This window comes from Callionymus lyra, chromosome 4 (assembly GCF_982586985.1).
Source record: "Callionymus lyra chromosome 4, fCalLyr1.hap1.1, whole genome shotgun sequence".
In the NCBI taxonomy this organism is placed as follows: Eukaryota; Metazoa; Chordata; class Actinopteri; order Syngnathiformes; family Callionymidae; genus Callionymus; species Callionymus lyra.
In genome coordinates, this window is record NC_141821.1 from 24,717,027 (window position 1) to 24,735,876 (window position 18,850).

At 45.1% G+C, this 18,850-nt stretch overlaps 1 protein-coding gene across 1 annotated transcript in view; it reads left to right on the forward strand.

Annotated features, from left to right (window-relative positions):
• LOC148082206 (sodium channel protein type 5 subunit alpha-like) overlaps positions 1-17,416 on the forward strand; it is a 64,938-nt gene extending 47,522 nt beyond the window's left edge. The window contains exons 22-31 of the mRNA XM_087790190.1: positions 6,160-6,283; positions 11,109-11,263; positions 11,337-11,510; positions 12,309-12,431; positions 12,648-12,923; positions 13,741-13,794; positions 14,398-14,535; positions 14,609-14,713; positions 14,908-15,178; positions 16,182-17,416. Of these exons, the coding sequence (XP_087646316.1) occupies positions 6,160-6,283; positions 11,109-11,263; positions 11,337-11,510; positions 12,309-12,431; positions 12,648-12,923; positions 13,741-13,794; positions 14,398-14,535; positions 14,609-14,713; positions 14,908-15,178; positions 16,182-17,416 (2,655 nt within the window). The remainder of the gene's footprint in view (positions 1-6,159; positions 6,284-11,108; positions 11,264-11,336; positions 11,511-12,308; positions 12,432-12,647; positions 12,924-13,740; positions 13,795-14,397; positions 14,536-14,608; positions 14,714-14,907; positions 15,179-16,181) is intronic.
• Positions 17,417-18,850: the final 1,434 nt, after the last annotated feature.

Consider the following 18,850-nt stretch of genomic DNA (forward strand, 5'->3'; position numbering starts at 1 on the left):
TCACTCAATTAATCGATACACAGGCATTAACTCATTCACTCAATTAATCGATACATAGGCATTAACTAATATACTCACTCATTTATTTATTAGATACACAAGCATTAACTCATTCACTCACTCAATTAATCAGATACACAGGCATTAACTCATTCACTCAATTAATCGATACATAGGCATTAACTAATATACTCACTCATTTATTTATTAGATACACAAGCATTAACTCATTCACTCACTCAATTAATCAGATACACAAGCATTAACCCACTCACTCACTCAATTAATCGATACACAGGCATTAACTCATTCACTCAATTAATCGATACATAGGCATTAACTAATATACTCACTCATTTATTTATTAGATACACAAGCATTAACCCACTCACTCACTCAATTAATCGATACACAGGCATTAACTCATTCACTCAATTAATCGATACACAGGCATTAACTAATATACTCACTCATTTATTTATTAGATACACAAGCATTAACCCACTCACTCACTCAATTAATCGATACACAGGCATTAACTCATTCACTCAATTAATCGATACATAGGCATTAACTAATATACTCACTCATTTATTTATTAGATACACAAGCATTAACTCATTCACTCACTCAATTAATCAGATACACAGGAATTAATTCATTCACTACTTTAATTAATCACATACACACACATTAACTCATTCAATTACTCAATTAATCAGAAACACAGACATTAACTCATTCACTCAATTAATCAGATACACAGGAATAAACTCACTCACTCAATTATTAGGTACACAGGCATTAACTCATTCACTCGATTAATCAGATACACAGGAATTAACTTATTCACTACTTAAATTAATCACATACACACGCAATAACTCATTCAATTACTCGATTAATCAGATACACAAGCATTAACTCATTCACTAATTTAATTAATCAGATACACACGCATTAACACACTCACTCAATCAATCACTTAATTAATAACTTACACATTCATTAACTCACTCAATCACACAGACAAACCAATGTTGTAGAAACGTGTATTTGTGTAGCTGTGCAATTGTGTAGCTGTGTGTAGAGTTGTGAGTCCTGGCTCGAGTCTACATGTTGTCAGCGAGCTAAGGTTGTTGTGTCCAGATGCTTCCTGGTGTGAACTACAGCGTTCATGGATGACTGGACACACATACTCATGCACACGCAGACACTTATTACAGGCGCATAGAAACCTGGAGAGAGTTCTGTTGCTCCAGGCACTGCACCACAGTCGGACATTATTCTCTCACTCAAGTGCTCATGTGGTTTAGTTTGTGTTTGTGTGTTTGTGTGTGTGTGTGTGTGTGCACGTGTTCTTTAGTGTGCCCCTTTTCCTGGGACAACCCCTGGCTGGGCCAAAAACACTTGTCTGGGAGTGTTGTCACACCTTACAAAGAGTCTAATAAGTCCTTGAGGAGCCAAGTGTGCGTTTATACACTATTTTTGTGTTTGTGTCTGTGTGTGTGTGTGTGTGTGTGTGTGTGTGTGTGTGTACAGGTGCGTAGGCATCTGTGTGTGTTTTTGCATGTGTGTGTGTGTGTATATGACCGTATGTGTCTGTATGTGTGTTTGTGTGTGTATGTGCGTGCGTGTAGAGGTGTGTGTGTATTTTGTGTAGGTCTATGTTTGGAGGCAGAAGTAGAAAAGCTGTTTCTGTTTCCTCCACAATTTGTTTCTAACATGAACTGACAGATTTGTGTCGCTGTGTGCTTGTGTGTCCATGTGTACCGACACAGTTCATCAACACCTTTCCTCTTGAATCATATAACAATGTACCAGATGCAGCTTTGTGTCGTCATTGTTCGTCAGCGCGGTTGTTGGCTCCCAGGTTTCGAGATCCATCAACGACAAATCTTTATTGTTTAAGAACTTCGTGGTCATTTTTAATCCTTTCATGAAGAACTGGTCGGACGGAAAAAGGACGTGTTGGGGGATTTTCTTTGAGTCGCAGCTGTGGGTCTTTTGTACTTTTGACCTCTGTCCATGTCAGGACATGCAGGTGTTTGTGGTGTTTGATTTCACTTGTGAAGGGAAGAACACCCGTAACGGTGACACACACACACATACACACTTATTTACTGTGTTGGCTGCACAGTTGGAGCACAGTTTGTGTGGTGGTCATGTGACTAGTCGGAACTGTAGCATGACGTCTGATGGCTCTTTTGTGTCAGCAAACGTAATAACGTGCAGCAGAAGTTAATCTGGACTTGATTGTGGCGTTAATCTTTGTGAACCTCGCGTCTGCAGAACTGTTAATCCCGTTCAGATGCACACACAGGCGCTCTGAAATATTTACATGCTGTCTCTTGACGGTTCTGACGGCTTCCTGACGAGCTTGCAAACGATCAGAAACGCTACTTCAGCACCGAACCACAGGAAGTGACCCGGAGAGACTTCCTGCTGCATACACCTGAGTCATCATACAACGTTAACATTACTGTTGGTCTCTGTTAGGTGTGTGTGTGTGTGTTTGTCCGTGTATATATATATATTGTGTGTGTGTGTGTGTGTGTGTGTGTGTGTGTGTGTGTGTGTGTGTGTGTGTGTGTGTGTGTTCATGTGCGCGTGTGTGTACAGGTGAGTTAACCTGAGTCAACACAAATCTCATGAATATATTCAGAGTCTGGTAGCAGAAAAAGTCCAGTGTGACAAATGCTGTCCTTGTAATCACACACACAAACACGCGCACAAGTACACGTACACACACATTCACATGCACATGCACACAAACACCAACATCCGTTGACACACACACACAGTGGTTATTGTCGATTAATGTCCTAAATCTGAGCTAATCTCTGACATACACACCTGTGAAGACCTGCTCAAACATGAGATAATGAGTCTCACACACACACACACACACACACACACACATACCCTGCTGTGTCATATATCTGTGATTTTGGGACTGAGCATCTCTCAGCAGAAAACTCTTCATCTCTCTTTGTAAAATAAACTCCCATGATGCTTACCCGGTTTTTTGAAGACAGTTGTGATGAGGGTTTGCTTGTGTGTGTGTGTGTGTGTGTGTGTGTGTGTGGTGGGGGTGGATTTGAGGCTGGGGGGGTTTCCTAATGTTTGTTTGTATCCCAGAACGAACAGACGGCTGTTTTTCGGTTTGTGAGGAAGTTTCAAAGAAGCTTTTTTACTCTGCCAAGTTTAGATGATGACAGTGAGACAAACACACGAACAAACACACAGACACACACACACACACCAGACATGCACTTTCAGCCTCTCACAGACAAATGTTCTCCATTTTTTTTTGCTGGCACAGTCTAGCTGCTCTTCAGGATCTTAATATTAACATGTGAATCAAAAAAGGCAAACACACCCGGAGTGACAAAATGAACATCTTATGGACACAGTGTATTTGTAGAACTGTGGAATGGATTACAGTCATATTGTGACTATCATCTGACATTGACTTTGGTTGTGTGACAGTTGACTGTTTTTTTGTGCCGATTGCTGGTTGTTTGAAATGGTGTGACGATTGACTGTAGTTGTGTAATGAGTGAGTGACAGTTGAGTGCAGTCGTTTATTGATTGTGTTCAGTTAACTTTGGTTGTGTAAAGATGGGTGACACATCACTGTTGTTTTGTACCAAAGGTTCACTGTACTTGTATGCCAATTGTGTACCAGGTGGCTGTGGTTGTGTGACAGTTGACTGTGGTTGCGTAATGGTGATTGTGGTTGTGTGATGGTTGTCTTTGGTTGCGTAATGGTGATTGTGGTTGTGTGACGGTTGACTTTGGTTGCGTAATGGTGATTGTGGTTGTGTGATGGTTGACTTTGGTTGCGTAATGGTGATTGTGGTTGTGTGACGGTTGACTTTGGTTGCGTAATGGTGATTGTGGTTGTGTGATGGTTGACTTTGGTTGCGTAATGGTGATTGTGGTTGTGTGATGGTTGACTTTGGTTGCGTAATGGTGATTGTGGTTGTGTGACGGTTGACTGTGGTTGTGTGATGGTGATTGTGGTTTTGTGACGGTTGACTGTGGTTGTGTGTTGGTTGACTGTGGTTGTGTGATGGTGATTGTTGTTTGTGACGGTTGACTGTGGTTGTGTGACGGTTGACTGTGGTTGTGTGATGGTGATTGTGGTTGTGTGACGGTTGACTGTAGTTGGGTGACGGTTGACTGTGGTTGGTTGACGGTTGACTGTGGTTGGGTGACGGTTGACTGTGGTTGTGTGATGGTGATTGTGGTTGTGTGACGCTGATTGTGGTTGTGTGATGGTTGACTGTGGTTGTGTGATGGTGATTGTGTGACGGTTGACTGTGGTTGTGTGACGGTTGACTGTGGTTGTTTGACGGTAATTGTGTTACGGTTGACTGTGGTTGTGTTACGGTTGACTATGGTTGTGTGATTGTTGACTGTGGTTGTGTGATGTTTGACTGTGGTTGTGTGATGGTGATTGTGTTACTGTTGACTGTGGTTGTGTTACGGTTGACTGTGGTCCTGTGACGGTGATTGTGTTACGGTTGACTGTGGTTGTGTTACGGTTGACTGTGGTTCTGTGATGGTGATTGTGTTACGGTTGACTGTGGTTGTGTTACGGTTGACTGTGGTTGTGTGATGGTTGACTGTGGTTCTGTGATGGTGATTGTGTTACGGTTGACTGTGGTTGTGTTACGGTTGACTGTGGTTGTGTGATGGTTGACTGTGGTTGTGTGACGGTTGACTGTGGTTGTGTGATGGTGATTGTGGTTGAGTGACGGTTGACTGTGGTTGTGTGATGGTTGACTGTGGTTGTGTGATGGTGATTGTGGTTGTGTGACGGTTGACTGTGGTTGTGTGACGGTTGACTGTAGTCGGGTGACGCTTGACTGTGGTTGGTTGACGGTTGACTGTGGTTGGGTGACGGTTGACTGTGGTTGTGTGATGGTGATTGTGGTTGTGTGACGCTGATTGTGGTTGTGTGATGGTTGACTGTGGTTGTGTGATGGTTTACTGTGGTTGTGTGATGGTGATTGTGTGATGGTTGACTGTGGTTGTGTGACGGTTGACTGTGGTTGTTTGACGGTTGACTGTGGTTGTGTGATAGTGATTGTGGTTGTGTGACAGTTGACTGTTGTTGTATGATGGTGATTGTGTGACGGTTGACTGTGGTTGTGTGACGGGTGACTGTGGTTGTGTGATGATTGACTGTGGTTGTGTGACGGTTGACTGTCATTGGGTTGTGTGACTTGATTGTGTGATGGTTGACTGTGGTTGTGTGACGGTTGACAGTGATTGTTTGATGGTGATTGTGGTTGTGTGGTAGTTGACTGTGGTTATGTGATAGTGATTGTGGTTGTGTGACAGTTGACTGTGGTTGTGTTACGGTTGACTGTGGTTGTGTGATGGTTGACTGTGGTTGTGTGACGGTTGACTGTGGTTGTGTGATGGTGATTGTGGTTGAGTGATGGTTGACTGTGGTTGTGTGATGGTTGACTGTGGTTGTGTGATGGTGATTGTGGTTGTGTGACGGTTGACTGTGGTTGTGTGACGGTTGACTGTTGTTGGGTGACGCTTGACTGTGGTTGGTTGACGGTTGACTGTGGTTGGGTGACGGTTGACTGTGGTTGTGTGATGGTGATTGTGGTTGTGTGACGCTGATTGTGGTTGTGTGATGGTTGACTGTGGTTGTGTGATGGTTTACTGTGGTTGTGTGATGGTGATTGTGTGATGGTTGACTGTGGTTGTGTGACGGTTGACTGTGGTTGTTTGACGGTTGACTGTGGTTGTGTGATAGTGATTGTGGTTGTGTGACAGTTGACTGTTGTTGTGTGATGGTGATTGTGTGACGGTTGACTGTGGTTGTGTGACGGGTGACTGTGGTTGTGTGATGATTGACTGTGGTTGTGTGACGGTTGACTGTCATTGGGTTGTGTGACTTGATTGTGTGACGGTTGACTGTGGTTGTGTGACGGTTGACAGTGATTGTTTGATGGTGATTGTGGTTGTGTGATGGTTGACTGTGGTTGTGTGACGGTTGACTGTGGTTGTGTGATGGTTGACTGTGGTTGTGTGACGGTTGACTGTGGTTGTGTGATGGTTGACTGTGGTTACATAGTCATATTTGTTAGTGGCCACATGTGAAGGATCTTCTCTGGTTGTTCTCTCCAGCAGAAGGACATCATCAGCCTGTCAGAAGGCAGCACAGTGGACCTCAGGAAGCCTGGCGAGGAAGAGGATGAATACTCTGAGATGGCAGAAGAAGCCATGGACCCCGAAAACTGCTTCCCCGACAGTAAGAACAAAACCCTTCTCTCACTACAGTTAGCTTAAGCAAATTCTAGTAGTAATAAATCAGTAGTTAGCAGCTATCTGTGCATGATTCAGGAGACGTCTATTTGAAGGTGTTCCCAAGGGGGGGGGGGTGTTGTTTAGTTGTTGTGTGCATATGTGAAATGTAGGTTCATGTCTTTGTTGCCACCAGGAGCAACAGAATGTGTGTTCTTTACGCTGTGTGTTTCTGTCTGTAGTCATTAGCTCCGTGAGCTTTAGTTGTAGCCGACGTTAGCATGATCTCGTGAGTGTTTCGTCATTTCTCCACCTACTCGCTCCTGCTGGCCCAGAACTTTCACGGCTGATGGATGACAATGTAGCGGAGAGCCAGGTGAGTCTGACTCAGCACGCTGGCAACCTGGAACGACCACATTCGTCTTGACAGTCTTCCAACGTGGAAACCAAGTTGGAATCTCGTGACTCTAAATGCTGCAAGCCGCTACTTAAATTTATATCCGTTTTTATGCTAACTCGCAGCTGTGAGCGCACGTGTGACCTGGTTGCGCTGGTGTTCATGTGACGCAGGTGAGAACAGCACAGAAACAATGGTCTCCAAGAAACAACCATATTTCTTGTTGTTTTAATTAGGATTTATAGTTCCGGGAAAAAAAAACCCCAGCAAGGATTATGAGTCAACCCTGAACACTGTGTGACAACATCATCAGTGTGCCTGTGTGTGAGTGTGTGTAAGTGTGCATGCAGGTAATTGTGTTTGTTTATGTGTCTCAGTGTGGTATGCGTTACTGTGTGTGTTTGTGTCTGTGTGTCAGTGACAAACACGCACCCCCCACTGGTCTAGTGCCCCCAAAATTTCATTGGAGGTGAGTGATGACCAGGGTCCAGGTGAGGCAGCAGACGCCTTTTTTTTTCCTCCTGACTCTGCAGCTCCTCCAGAGAACAGATGAGACAAACAAATTGCAGCTTTGAAACTTTGTGTGTGGAGTATTTTGAGGTCGATCGGGTGACCCGTGCGGGGCATCATTTCCGGTCACAACACAGGGAACCCTATGGTGGAGGTCACATGCACGGTGACGCGTCAGACCGTGAGCGAGTTGACCTACTCAGTGGACTGACAACTCCAGCAGGAGGTCCCGGATGGGAGTCGGGCTTCTACATAAATGCCGTAGTGGAAGGTCATGTGATCGCTCAGCGGCATCGCTACCAAGTCACATGGTGGCTGTGACCAGCGCTCTGGCTCAGCTCAGTCGCAGCAGATGTTGAATTACCGTCGAGTCATTTACAAGACGGATGTTTCCTGATGAGTCAGCAACTTCACTTCATCGCCATCTGCTCCGCATCAGGGCCCGACTGCTGGGGAACCCAGACACCCAGCAGGGGTCCAGAGCCAGAGAGGGGGAGGATGAATATGGAGCTCAGATGTGTATATCATTTAACAGAAAAACAATGTTGACCTTTTTTATCTGCAAGTCAAAAACACACACTCGACGTTTATTATTGATGGTACACACACACACACACACCTATACAATCACATACACACACCTAATCACATACTCACACACACACACACATCTACACACACCTATACAATCACATACACACACCTAATCACATACTCACACACACACACATCCGCACACACACACGCACACACACACACACACACACACACACACACACTAACACGCATACACACTGTACAAATTCCAGATGTGACAGGTGTGTTAAAAGTGAGTTGTGGTGTTAATGAGAGAACACAACGGTGAAGAAGCTTCCAGGACACTTCCTCAGATTTCCCGCATCATTAGTCGTCTAAATGCCAGCTCATTGGTTAATGTTGTGATGCCGCAGCGACACATATGCCCCCCCGTTATTTATCAATCTCCATGCTTCTTATATCAAGACGATCCACTCCAAGGGCTTCGTGTACCAAGAACTGTGTGGATTTCCTACTGAAACCTGGTGTATACTAAAAAAAATAAATAAAATATACTGACTTGGATCACACACTGTGATTAGTGCAGTCACGCTGTCGTGAAATTGTTTATATTTTACGGGTTCAATAACACAAATACGTGTAATACTTACAGAGATTACGTATTTGTATAAAATTGAATTCATTTATTCGTTCTACACTTATTCCCTTTTGGAGTTTTTCTGTGGGACTGGAGTCTATCACAGTTTATTTTGGCGAGAGCAAGGGACACCCTGAACAGTCTGTCGCAGAGCAAAGACAAACAACCATTCACTCAATCATACCTATGGACAGTTTCCCAAAGTCCCCATGCATTTGTAGAACAAAGGGTGTTTTATGTACACATACACATATTCACCATGTGATGAGTTTTTCAAGGAGCTGTGTCTGATCACATGAGTAAAACTGGCAGCCCACTCAGACGGAAAACCGTACGCCCATGCTGCTGTGATTGTTCAAACGTTGAGGTTTGTCACCGCACGTCATCAATCCTGGAAGTTTCCAAGAGGTTTGTAGAGAAAGCACAGCCAGGCGTGATTACAGAGGAGTACATTAATACGTCATAATGGACTCCGCATTTTGAGATTTCAGACGGTGGAGAACTTTATAAAGTAATATCTTCAAAAGATTGTCATAATGAGGGAGTGAGTCAGGAAAGTTGAGATTTCACATTATTTGTTCTTAACCCAATTTAATAATGAGCTCCTTTATTGATCCCTCTGCAGGTCTCCTTCGGGAGATAAAACTAAACTACAACTTCAATAAAACATTGTGTCTGTGTGGTTGGGTAAACAAGATTTCATTTCCAAAGGGGGGGGCCTAAGCACATTTTCTAATGTAAATATCGTTATTAAAAGAGTGTTGTACTAACAGACACAGATGGGTACAATAAAGGTCCAAGATCAATTTAATAAAAGACACTTAAACAAAACAAAAGTTGACCTTTAACGTGCGCATCAAACCCTCACGTTTTCATTCCTGATACATATAAACTTTTCCATGTAAAATAATGTGTGCTTGCACTCTTGGTACCTGAAGCCCCAGGTCTCAAGAAAGAGGTTTAACTGATGACGTGTGTATTGGTTTGCTTGTGCTTGTGCTTGTGTGTGTGTTTTTAAGTGACTAAGTGTTTCAAAGTCTGAGGGCTGGAGTGTGCTTAGAAGTTTGACTGTGTGTACCTGTTTGTGTGGTGAAAACGACTGGTGATTCAGGACTGTTGGGTTTTCCTGTGGTTCGCTGATCTTAAAATGGGCTGATGAAGTGTCGGGTTACTGATCACATGATGTCACTGGATTACAGTGGAGGCTGTTTCTCACCATGGCAACAACTAATCAGCGCTTTGATTACAGAAGAGCTCCAGATTTATTCACTGGAAGCTTCAGAAATGGTCTCTTAAGAATCCAGACGGGGAGATCAGAACCAGAATCTTTAGCCTAAGAGTGAGAGGTGTCAATCAAAACCTGAGTCAGTTGGTATGGTAAATGATTTAAATTAACGACCCTGATGACACTGGTGACCCACCTGGTCACCAACAGCATCATCTCTGGTTGGACAAAAAGACAACAAACGCTAAAATGGATCGGAAACTTACCAGATAGTTGGTCTCTCTAGCTCACCACGAGACCAGTAGTCAAGGAGCTTGTTAGAGCTTTGTGGACAACTGGGGTAGCTGGGATGATGTTGGTATGAGCATGAGTGGTGACAATGTTATTAATTGATGTGGCTAAAGAAGACACCAAGCAACGGTATGTTTACAGTTCGGCACCTCCTTCCTAGTAAATATCTGACGGATGATATCAATAGAATGAGAGCAGCCGATCATTGGCTCAGCCATGGTTAAAGTTATCGTTACGTTGTTGCCAAGGTATCCTTGCACTAAGCTCCTGGCTCTTCCAACTCGTACCAAACTTTCCGGCACTTATAGTGATGTTGGCCACTTAGGGAGGTAGCAGCGATGGCTGGAGCGTCTACTGGCTCAAAACCTCTCTACCACATGAGATATTCCAGAGGAAAAGGGTGGAAAACTGTGCAGTTGATTCCAGAAGGTTGTCCTCTCATTTGCAAAGGTAACAGGAGCCAAAGTAGCCAGGGTGTCTGTGCAAAAGATGTAGGTCTTGGAGTCCATTGCAGCGGACTAAGTAGATATTGTAGAGTCAAGGTGACTTGGTGAAAGTGACTCTTCCCCCCTGTACACACAGACAGTAGATTAAATGTATATAGGGGCATAGGCGGTAGCCTCTAAGGATGAACCAATAGACTGTCAGGAGCATGTATGAACTAGAACTCCAAGAGGCTCCTTCGTTCTCACCCCCTCTGCTCGCCCCACGCAGCTGCCTGGTTTGCTGATTATAGTAGTTTCAGAAGCTGTCCAGTGTAGAACATGGAGAAATGTTCCTGGTGCAATTTTCAGCAGTTATTGTTACTGATTTTCATGTTTTTATGTCATTATGAGTGTATTTAATCTAATTTTACCTCATAGCCAGACCGAATTGTGTTCTTTCTTTTATTGAACATTTAAAAAATTTCTTTATATCATCTATAAAGCACTCTATTAGCCTTTCTATTGTCCCTCCTCACATTAATTAAGCTATCATTGAAAGCTTTAAATATATAAATACATGTATTCACCATATTGTGGCCAACTAGAATTATTATTTTATTTCATGTATTAAATATATAATTATAAACCTAACGTGTAACATGGCCCCCTATGTCAGAGTTTCTGTGTTTCAGAGTTCTTGAAAAGGTTTTTAAACAAATATGTTTAGTGTTGACCAACGAAGGAGCTTAGGTCACGTTCTTATTTTGTCTGTTTGTGTCACTCAGTGAGTGATTGTGTGCTGTTTGTCAGTGTGTGTCTCCAGGTTCCGTTGTTGTGACGTGGACACGTCAGCTGGAGCCGGCGAGATCTGGTGGAGAGTTCGTAAGACCTGTTACCAGATTGTGGAGCACAGCTGGTTTGAGACCTTCATCATCTTCATGATCCTGCTCAGCTCTGGAGCTCTGGTCCGTCTGCTCTTCAACCAATGGTCTACTCTGAGTACTTCTCCTCAACTCACGCTCTCTCTTGCCACTGCAGGCCTTCGAGGACATCTACATCGAGCAGAGGCCGGTGATCAAGGTGGTGCTGGAGTTTGCTGACAAGATCTTCACCTACGTCTTCATCCTTGAAATGCTGCTTAAGTGGCTGGCCTATGGCTTCAAGAAGTACTTCACCAACTACTGGTGCTGGCTGGACTTCCTCATCGTGGACGTGAGTGTCTGTGTGTGAGTTTGTGCATGTGTGTTAGAGTCGCTTTTTTATGGAGTTTGTGTATGTTTAGTAGTGTGTGTGATTCCCAACCTGTGTGGTATTGCAAGTGGGCGGCAAAATCGTTTCCAAAATGGTATCCTTTTTTTTTGGGAGGGTGGTTGTAATTATATAAAAATAAAAATACACATAATGTTTTAAATGTTAAAATTCGTTAAGTTTAAAAGGATATTTATTAATTTCAAGTATTCTTTTCATTATTTTGTTTTTCCCTCGAGTACATGTGACAAGCAAATGAGAACGCATTATAATGCCTTCCCTACTTATGGGGTCGAAGGTGGGCCGCAAAGGTTTTTAAGACTTAAAAGTGGGCCCTGAGTTGGAAAAGGTTGGGAACCACTGGCCTATATTAAGGTAAATGTAATGTTGGTGTGTGATTCTGAATGATTTCCCAGCGTGGTGTCTTATTTATGATATTAAAAGGTGTATTTAGGTTGGACTTGGTATGATCCTAGGGCCGAAATGCACGGCCCACCACTGCAACAAAGAAAACAAAAACACTACATTTAGCAGTAATGAGCAACAAAGCTTAAATCAGTCACAACCAATAAACAGTCTGAGGCATTAATTAAGTGTTCTCAGGTGACAGGTGACTACGGTGAGTGTCCCTGCAGGGTCTCTAACTCACCTGTAGGTGGCAGAATGCTTGGGCTTCCTGGAGCAGCTGCCACAGAGTACCGATTACTGCACCAGCGTGTTGTCACATGACTCATGTTGACTCCCTCTGTTTTTATCCTGCAGGTGTCGCTAGTGAGTCTGGTGGCAAACACGCTCGGCTACTCTGACTTCGCTGCCATCAAGTCTCTGCGGACCCTTCGGGCACTGCGGCCCCTCAGAGCTCTGTCCAGATTTGAAGGCATGCGGGTATGAACCAGGAGATCCTTGCTCTCCTTGTGTATAAAGGGCTATTGTGTTGTTGCATGAGCAAGTAAAACCAAAAGCCAAGAAAACACCCTCTTACACACCTCACACACACACACACTCTTTCATATACACATACGCCTTCTCATGCACATGTACTTCCAGGTCTGTTGTGCACCGGATTTGTGTTAGTAAAGTAGTTCCGTTTGGGTCCTGCAGGTGGTGGTAAACGCTCTGATCGGGGCGATCCCGTCCATCATGAACGTGCTGCTGGTCTGCCTCATCTTCTGGCTCATCTTCAGCATCATGGGCGTCAACCTGTTCGCCGGCAAGTTCGGCCGCTGCGTGAACCGCACCGGTCACGTGTACGAGGCCGGCGCCATCAACAACAAGACGGAGTGCGAGGCGCTCAACGACACGTCGCTCTACTACTGGACCAAGGTCAAGGTCAACTTTGACAACGTGGGCGCCGGCTACCTGGCTCTGCTGCAGGTGGTGAGTGGACACACAACACCTGTGAACTTAGACGGACGTCTTATGTGTGTGAGTCTGTGTGTCAATGTGTTTGTGGGAGTGTGACTGTGTAAGTGTGTTTGGTTCTCTGTGATTGTGCTGTGTGAATGTGTGTTTAAGAGTTTTTTTTATATGAATGTGTTTCTCTTAATGTGTTTGTGTCTCTGTGAGAGTGTGTTTCCGTCTCTGTGTTTGTGCCTTTAAAGTGTTTTTGAGTCCGGGTGAATGTGTGATTAAGTGTGTTTCATTCTGTGTGAATGTGTGATTGAGTGTGTTTGTGTTTGTGTGAATATGTGTTTGACAGAATGTTTGCGTCTGTGTGAATGTCTGCCTTTGAGTGACAGATGAACAGATGAAGGATGATTTATAATCTTGGATGTCAGGAAGTTGGTGTGAACCTAAGCTGGTAGCTGTGTCGACGACACTCTCAGCATCAGCACTTGTCAATCACCAGCAACAGAAAACGAGGAGGCGTTGACAGTCCCTGGTCAGAAGTGTCAGAAAACAAGTTCACGCTGGATTCAAACAGACGACTTTCTCATTGCTTTATCCCTTCTCTGGCACTTCCTGTTCCACTTTTCATCCAGCGCACCATAATAACAAACATTTGTTACCATGGCAACACCATCTCCCATCCTTCACTCAGGAAGTCCTTAAATGGATAAACTGACAGAATACAAAAAACGCTTTTGTTTCCATGACGTCCTTATGCATTTTTTTGTTTGTCTGGGGAAAGTATGCATGCATTTGGGTTTTGTTATGAAACATTTTTAAATGAACTATGTGAATGTGTTTGAAGGCTACGTTCAAGGGCTGGATGGAGATCATGTACGCAGCTGTAGACTCCAGAGCGGTGAGACTTACACACACACTACACACACACTTATATTCACGGCTTATTTACTGACGCTGTTGCCAGGAGACTTTTGTTGAAGGTTAAGACAGTCAGAGCAGGGAAGGAGCCAAAATTATACTTCTGTCTCAGTGACGTTGAACAACAGTCCTACTCTGGCTTTAATCAGGATCCATATCAAAATCAAGATAGAAACTTTGTTGAAGCTGGACCTGCTGATACCGTAGCAGAGAAGTTGTAACAAAACTGCCCTGCAGGGCCTTTGGAGGAAACTGCTGCGGCCGCCATGGATGTACATTCTTCACGTGGATAATGTCTCTAATGGTAAGGGTGACCTCTGTGATTGACGGACAACCAGAACACTTCCATCGAAGGGCTGGGCAGCAAGCGGAGGCAGGGATGTGGCTTCCCAGAACACATTGCTGACGTACCAAAGTGCAGGGCAGAGTAGGTGTGACCAGAAGGCAAGAGGAAGCGGAGATACTATGGTCGATACACGCAACTAAAGACATTAACACAATGGTCAGAGAGTCTTCCAGCCTCAGGTCTGTGAATGACTTGGGTCAACCCTGTGATCGGGATGATAACGCTGGTGTTTGGCAGGTGGAGGAGCAGCCCATCAAGGAGACCAACCTCTACATGTATCTCTACTTTGTTATATTCATCATCTTCGGCTCCTTCTTCACCCTCAACCTCTTCATCGGAGTCATCATCGACAACTTCAACCAGCAGAAGAGAAAGATAAGAGATTCTCCAATGAATCCCAAACCCCCCTCTCTCTCTCGGGAGAAAATAACAGGATGTGTTCCTTCACTTAGGGGGTCAGGACATCTTCATGACGGAGGAGCAGAAGAAGTACTACAATGCCATGAAGAAGCTGGGCTCCAAGAAACCTCAGAAGCCCATCCCTCGCCCACTGGTACGTTCATCCGATTACACCTGGACCATGAGCTGGGGTCACACTGACCGTGAGTTCTGGCTTACAGGTGAAGGGGGAAACCCCTCACCTTTGAGCTGGACCCCGCAGACACTGAGATCCCCGATCTGGTACTGATCCTTTCCCTGTCCCTTCTTGTCATGTGACCGCCTTTCGATGTGTGTTTGTGCGAACAGAACGAGGTCCAGGGCTTCTTCTTCGACCTGGTGGGCAAGCAGGCCTTCGACATCATCATCATGGTGCTGATCCTGTTCAACATGATCACCATGATGGTGGAGACGGACGAGCAGCCGGCGCAGATGGAGTACGTCCTGTACAAAGTCAACCTGGCCTTCATCATCGTCTTCACTGCCGAGTGCATCATCAAGATAGTTGCGCTCCGATGCTACTTCTTCACTGTTGGCTGGAACATATTCGACTTCGTAGTCGTTATCCTGTCCATCGTCGGTGAGTCTGCAGCGCCCCCTCTGGTGGAGCCGACAAACACACAGTCTTTATCTTTTATGCTTGTTTGTCAGTGTGTTACACGATGTGTTTGTCTGCTTGCGTGCGACAAGATGTGTGTACTAGAGTGTTGTGTATTTGTGTGTGTAAGAGTGCGCACGTATTATTGTTTGTGTGAATGGAATCGTGTGTGTGTGTGTGTGTGTGTGTGTGTGAATGTGTGTTTGTGTCTTCATCTCAGACAACATGGTTATAATGTCTGACAGTTATCTGTCAACAAACTGACCAGTGGCCTTGATGCCCCCCACCAAGGTCTCATGTGGTCATATACTGTGACACACACACGCACGCAACCGCACGCCTCCCCCCCCACTCACACACACACACACACACACACACACACACACACACACTCACACACACACACACACACAGCTTGAGCAGGTAATTTAGTTATCGGTGCTCATGTTTCATTCCTGCTCTTCTCCTGTTGGCTCCTTGGCTCCTCACCAGTGTGTGATTAAGTGTGTGTAAGTGTGTGTGTTGCTGGGGGAGGTGAAGGTAACAGCAGCAATCAGAGCTGCCACCGGGTGCTCCCTGGAGACAAATCAAACATGATTGACCTGTTACATCAGCTGCCGTGTGCGTGTCTGTGTGTTGATGTATGACTTGATGGTGGTTCCCCCTCGACCCCCTACCATAACTCAACTCCGTATGGAAGATAAAAGTATGGTAGGAAACACGAGTCCAGATCAGCGAAACACTCCACATCTGGACCATAGACCTGAGACTCACGTCACAGGTGACTCGCACATGACAGCGGACACACAATCGCACTTGTTGTGCTTCTGCTTAATTAGATGTTTATATTGTTCTTTGGTGTTTGTATGTTTTGTGTTTGTTCGTTGGTCTGTCTCGTGATTTCCACCTTCACACAAACACACACATAGTCATACTCGCACACACTCACTTACACACACTCTGACTGGTGTGTGTGTGTCTGCAGGTATCGTGCTCGCCGACATCATCGAGAAGTATTTCGTGTCGCCCACGTTGTTCCGAGTGATCCGTCTGGCTCGCATCGGTCGGATCCTGAGACTCATCAGAGGAGCGAAGGGGATCCGCACGCTGCTGTTCGCCCTGATGATGTCACTTCCTGCACTCTTCAACATCGGACTGCTGCTCTTCCTCGTGATGTTCATCTACGCCATCTTCGGCATGGCCAACTTCGCCTACGTCAAGCGGCAGGCCGGCATTGACGACATGTTCAACTTCGAGACCTTCGGCAACAGCATGATCTGCCTGTTCCAGATCACCACGTCGGCGGGCTGGGACAGTCTGCTGAGCCCCATCCTCAACAATTCCCCGGAGGAGTGCAACGCCAACATCCCGCACACCGGCACCACTGTCCGAGGCAACTGCGGGAACCCGTCGGTGGGTATCACCTTCTTCGTCACCTACATCATCATCTCCTTCCTGATCGTGGTCAACATGTACATCGCCATCATCCTGGAGAACTTCAGCGTCGCCACGGAGGAGAGCACGGAGCCGCTGAGCGAGGATGACTTTGAGATGTTCTACGAGGTCTGGGAGAAGTTTGACCAGGAGGCCACACAGTTCATCGAGTATGCCAAACTGTCGGACTTCGCTGACACGCTGTCGGAGCCGCTGCGCATCGCCAAACCCAACAAGATCAAGCTGATCTCCATGGATCTTCCCATGGTGAGCGGAGACAAGATCCACTGCCTGGACATTCTCTTCGCCTTCACCAAGCGGGTCCTGGGCGAGTCAGGTGAGATGGACGCGCTGAAGCAGCAGATGGAGGAAAAGTTCATGATGGCGAACCCATCCAAGATCTCCTACGAGCCCATCACTACCACTCTGAGGCGCAAACAGGAAGACGTGTCAGCCATTGTTATCCAGAGGTGTTACCGCCGCCACTTGGTCCGGCGGCAGGTCAAAGCCGCCTCCTACCTGTACCGGCAGATCACCACGCCGCGCCACACGGTGGACGGGGCGGGGCCAGAGGACGGCGAAGGGGCTGTTATGGAGGAACCACCAGAGAAAGAAGGTCTGATCGCCGCCATGATGCGGGAGAACTACGGCTCCGGACTGTTGGGACCGGAGCGCTCGGAAACCATCTCGTCCACCTCGTCTCCACCTTCCTACGACAGCGTGACGAGAGCCACTTCAGACATCTTGCACATGCTCGCCATCGGCGAGCAGGAGACGGTTACTTAGCAAAGCAAAAAAAATGTACATAAGGTTTTTGTTAACTGAATGTACGAGGGCATTGTGCCGAGGTTGGAGTCTGTACTACCTTTAACTTTTCGGAACATACCGAAAAAACCTTCCTGGGTTTTGGAGAGTCCAAACAAAAGCTTTTGCATCAGGTCGCCTTGATGTGGAGCTGCGGGTTTATTTTATCCCACGTTAGCTAGCCGGGTTGGTGCCTTCCTCCTGTGGATCAAAGTTTGTACGACGGTTGCTGGATTTTATTACGTGGGACAGTATGACCTAGAGGAAGATGAATTGTTTGTTAGTACATTTAACTTTGATGTCTTTCTATAGCGTAACCGTTACGACGCTTTTTTATATTTTGTAGAGGAAGTTGGAAGGAAAATCGCCTTTAAGGTTTTAGCAAAATTGAGGACTGAGAACTTGAAAGCGGATAGAGCGGTCAAAAAAAATACAGAAAAATGTCATGTTAGTTCTTTCCAGCAATTTTTTGCTCCTAAGTTTACAAGTCACTTAACGTTTGAAAGTTTCAGAAAATTTTGTCACTCTGGTCACTTGTCATTTATAAGGTTGTGCAAAGTTGAGAATAATTCACAAAATCTCGTCCTCCAAGTGAGATTATGTTGATAAAAAGTCAGTTTGCAAATTAACTGCAAATTTTTTTCTTTTTTTTTTAAGTCAACTTGATTTCGTCCATTTGCTAGGCCAGCCATGAAGAAAATATATTGCCAGAGCAAAAAATATGTGACGCTGTTTTCTCACGAAGATTCGGGAAACACATTGGACAGAAAGGTTCCATTTGGTGACCTAGGTTGAGTCAACATTTAATTAAAAAAAAACGTTTTGTTGAAAAAAGATTATTCACTTAAAACTAGTTGTAAGGATTTATAATATAGACAAAGGTTTTAAATTATGTGTATTTATTTATTTATTTATTGTCGTCTGATTTTCATGAAATGTTTTGTTACTTGCACATCGACGAAGCGCAGAGTGACGTCTAGTTAATCTATTTTGCACAAACAGACGCGTTCAGCAATAAACGCTTGTTTCCTCCAAGGATCGGAACTTTGCAGTTTGGATTTGACTGCAGACGTTTGTGCTGGCAGAGCAGGATGGTGCACAAACACACCTTGAACACGGCGGATTCTAAATGATCGTTGCAGAGTCCTCGTTAATTTGGACATACTAATAGAATCCTGGATTATCCCGCTGTCTCGTGGATTAATCTATGATGAATAACATGTTCTTCTAACGCGCCGCTAACAGTGTTAAAGCTGTTGCATTCATGCACAGTTAACGTGACCATATCTAGAGCGCCTCTCCAGGTGTGTGTCCCAGCATCCTTATCGACATCTTAGATCCCGAGTTCAGATCAATAACTTTTCAGGTCAAGCTGAAGGGCTGATTCAGTAGCAATAGACCGCGAGTGTGCCTGCT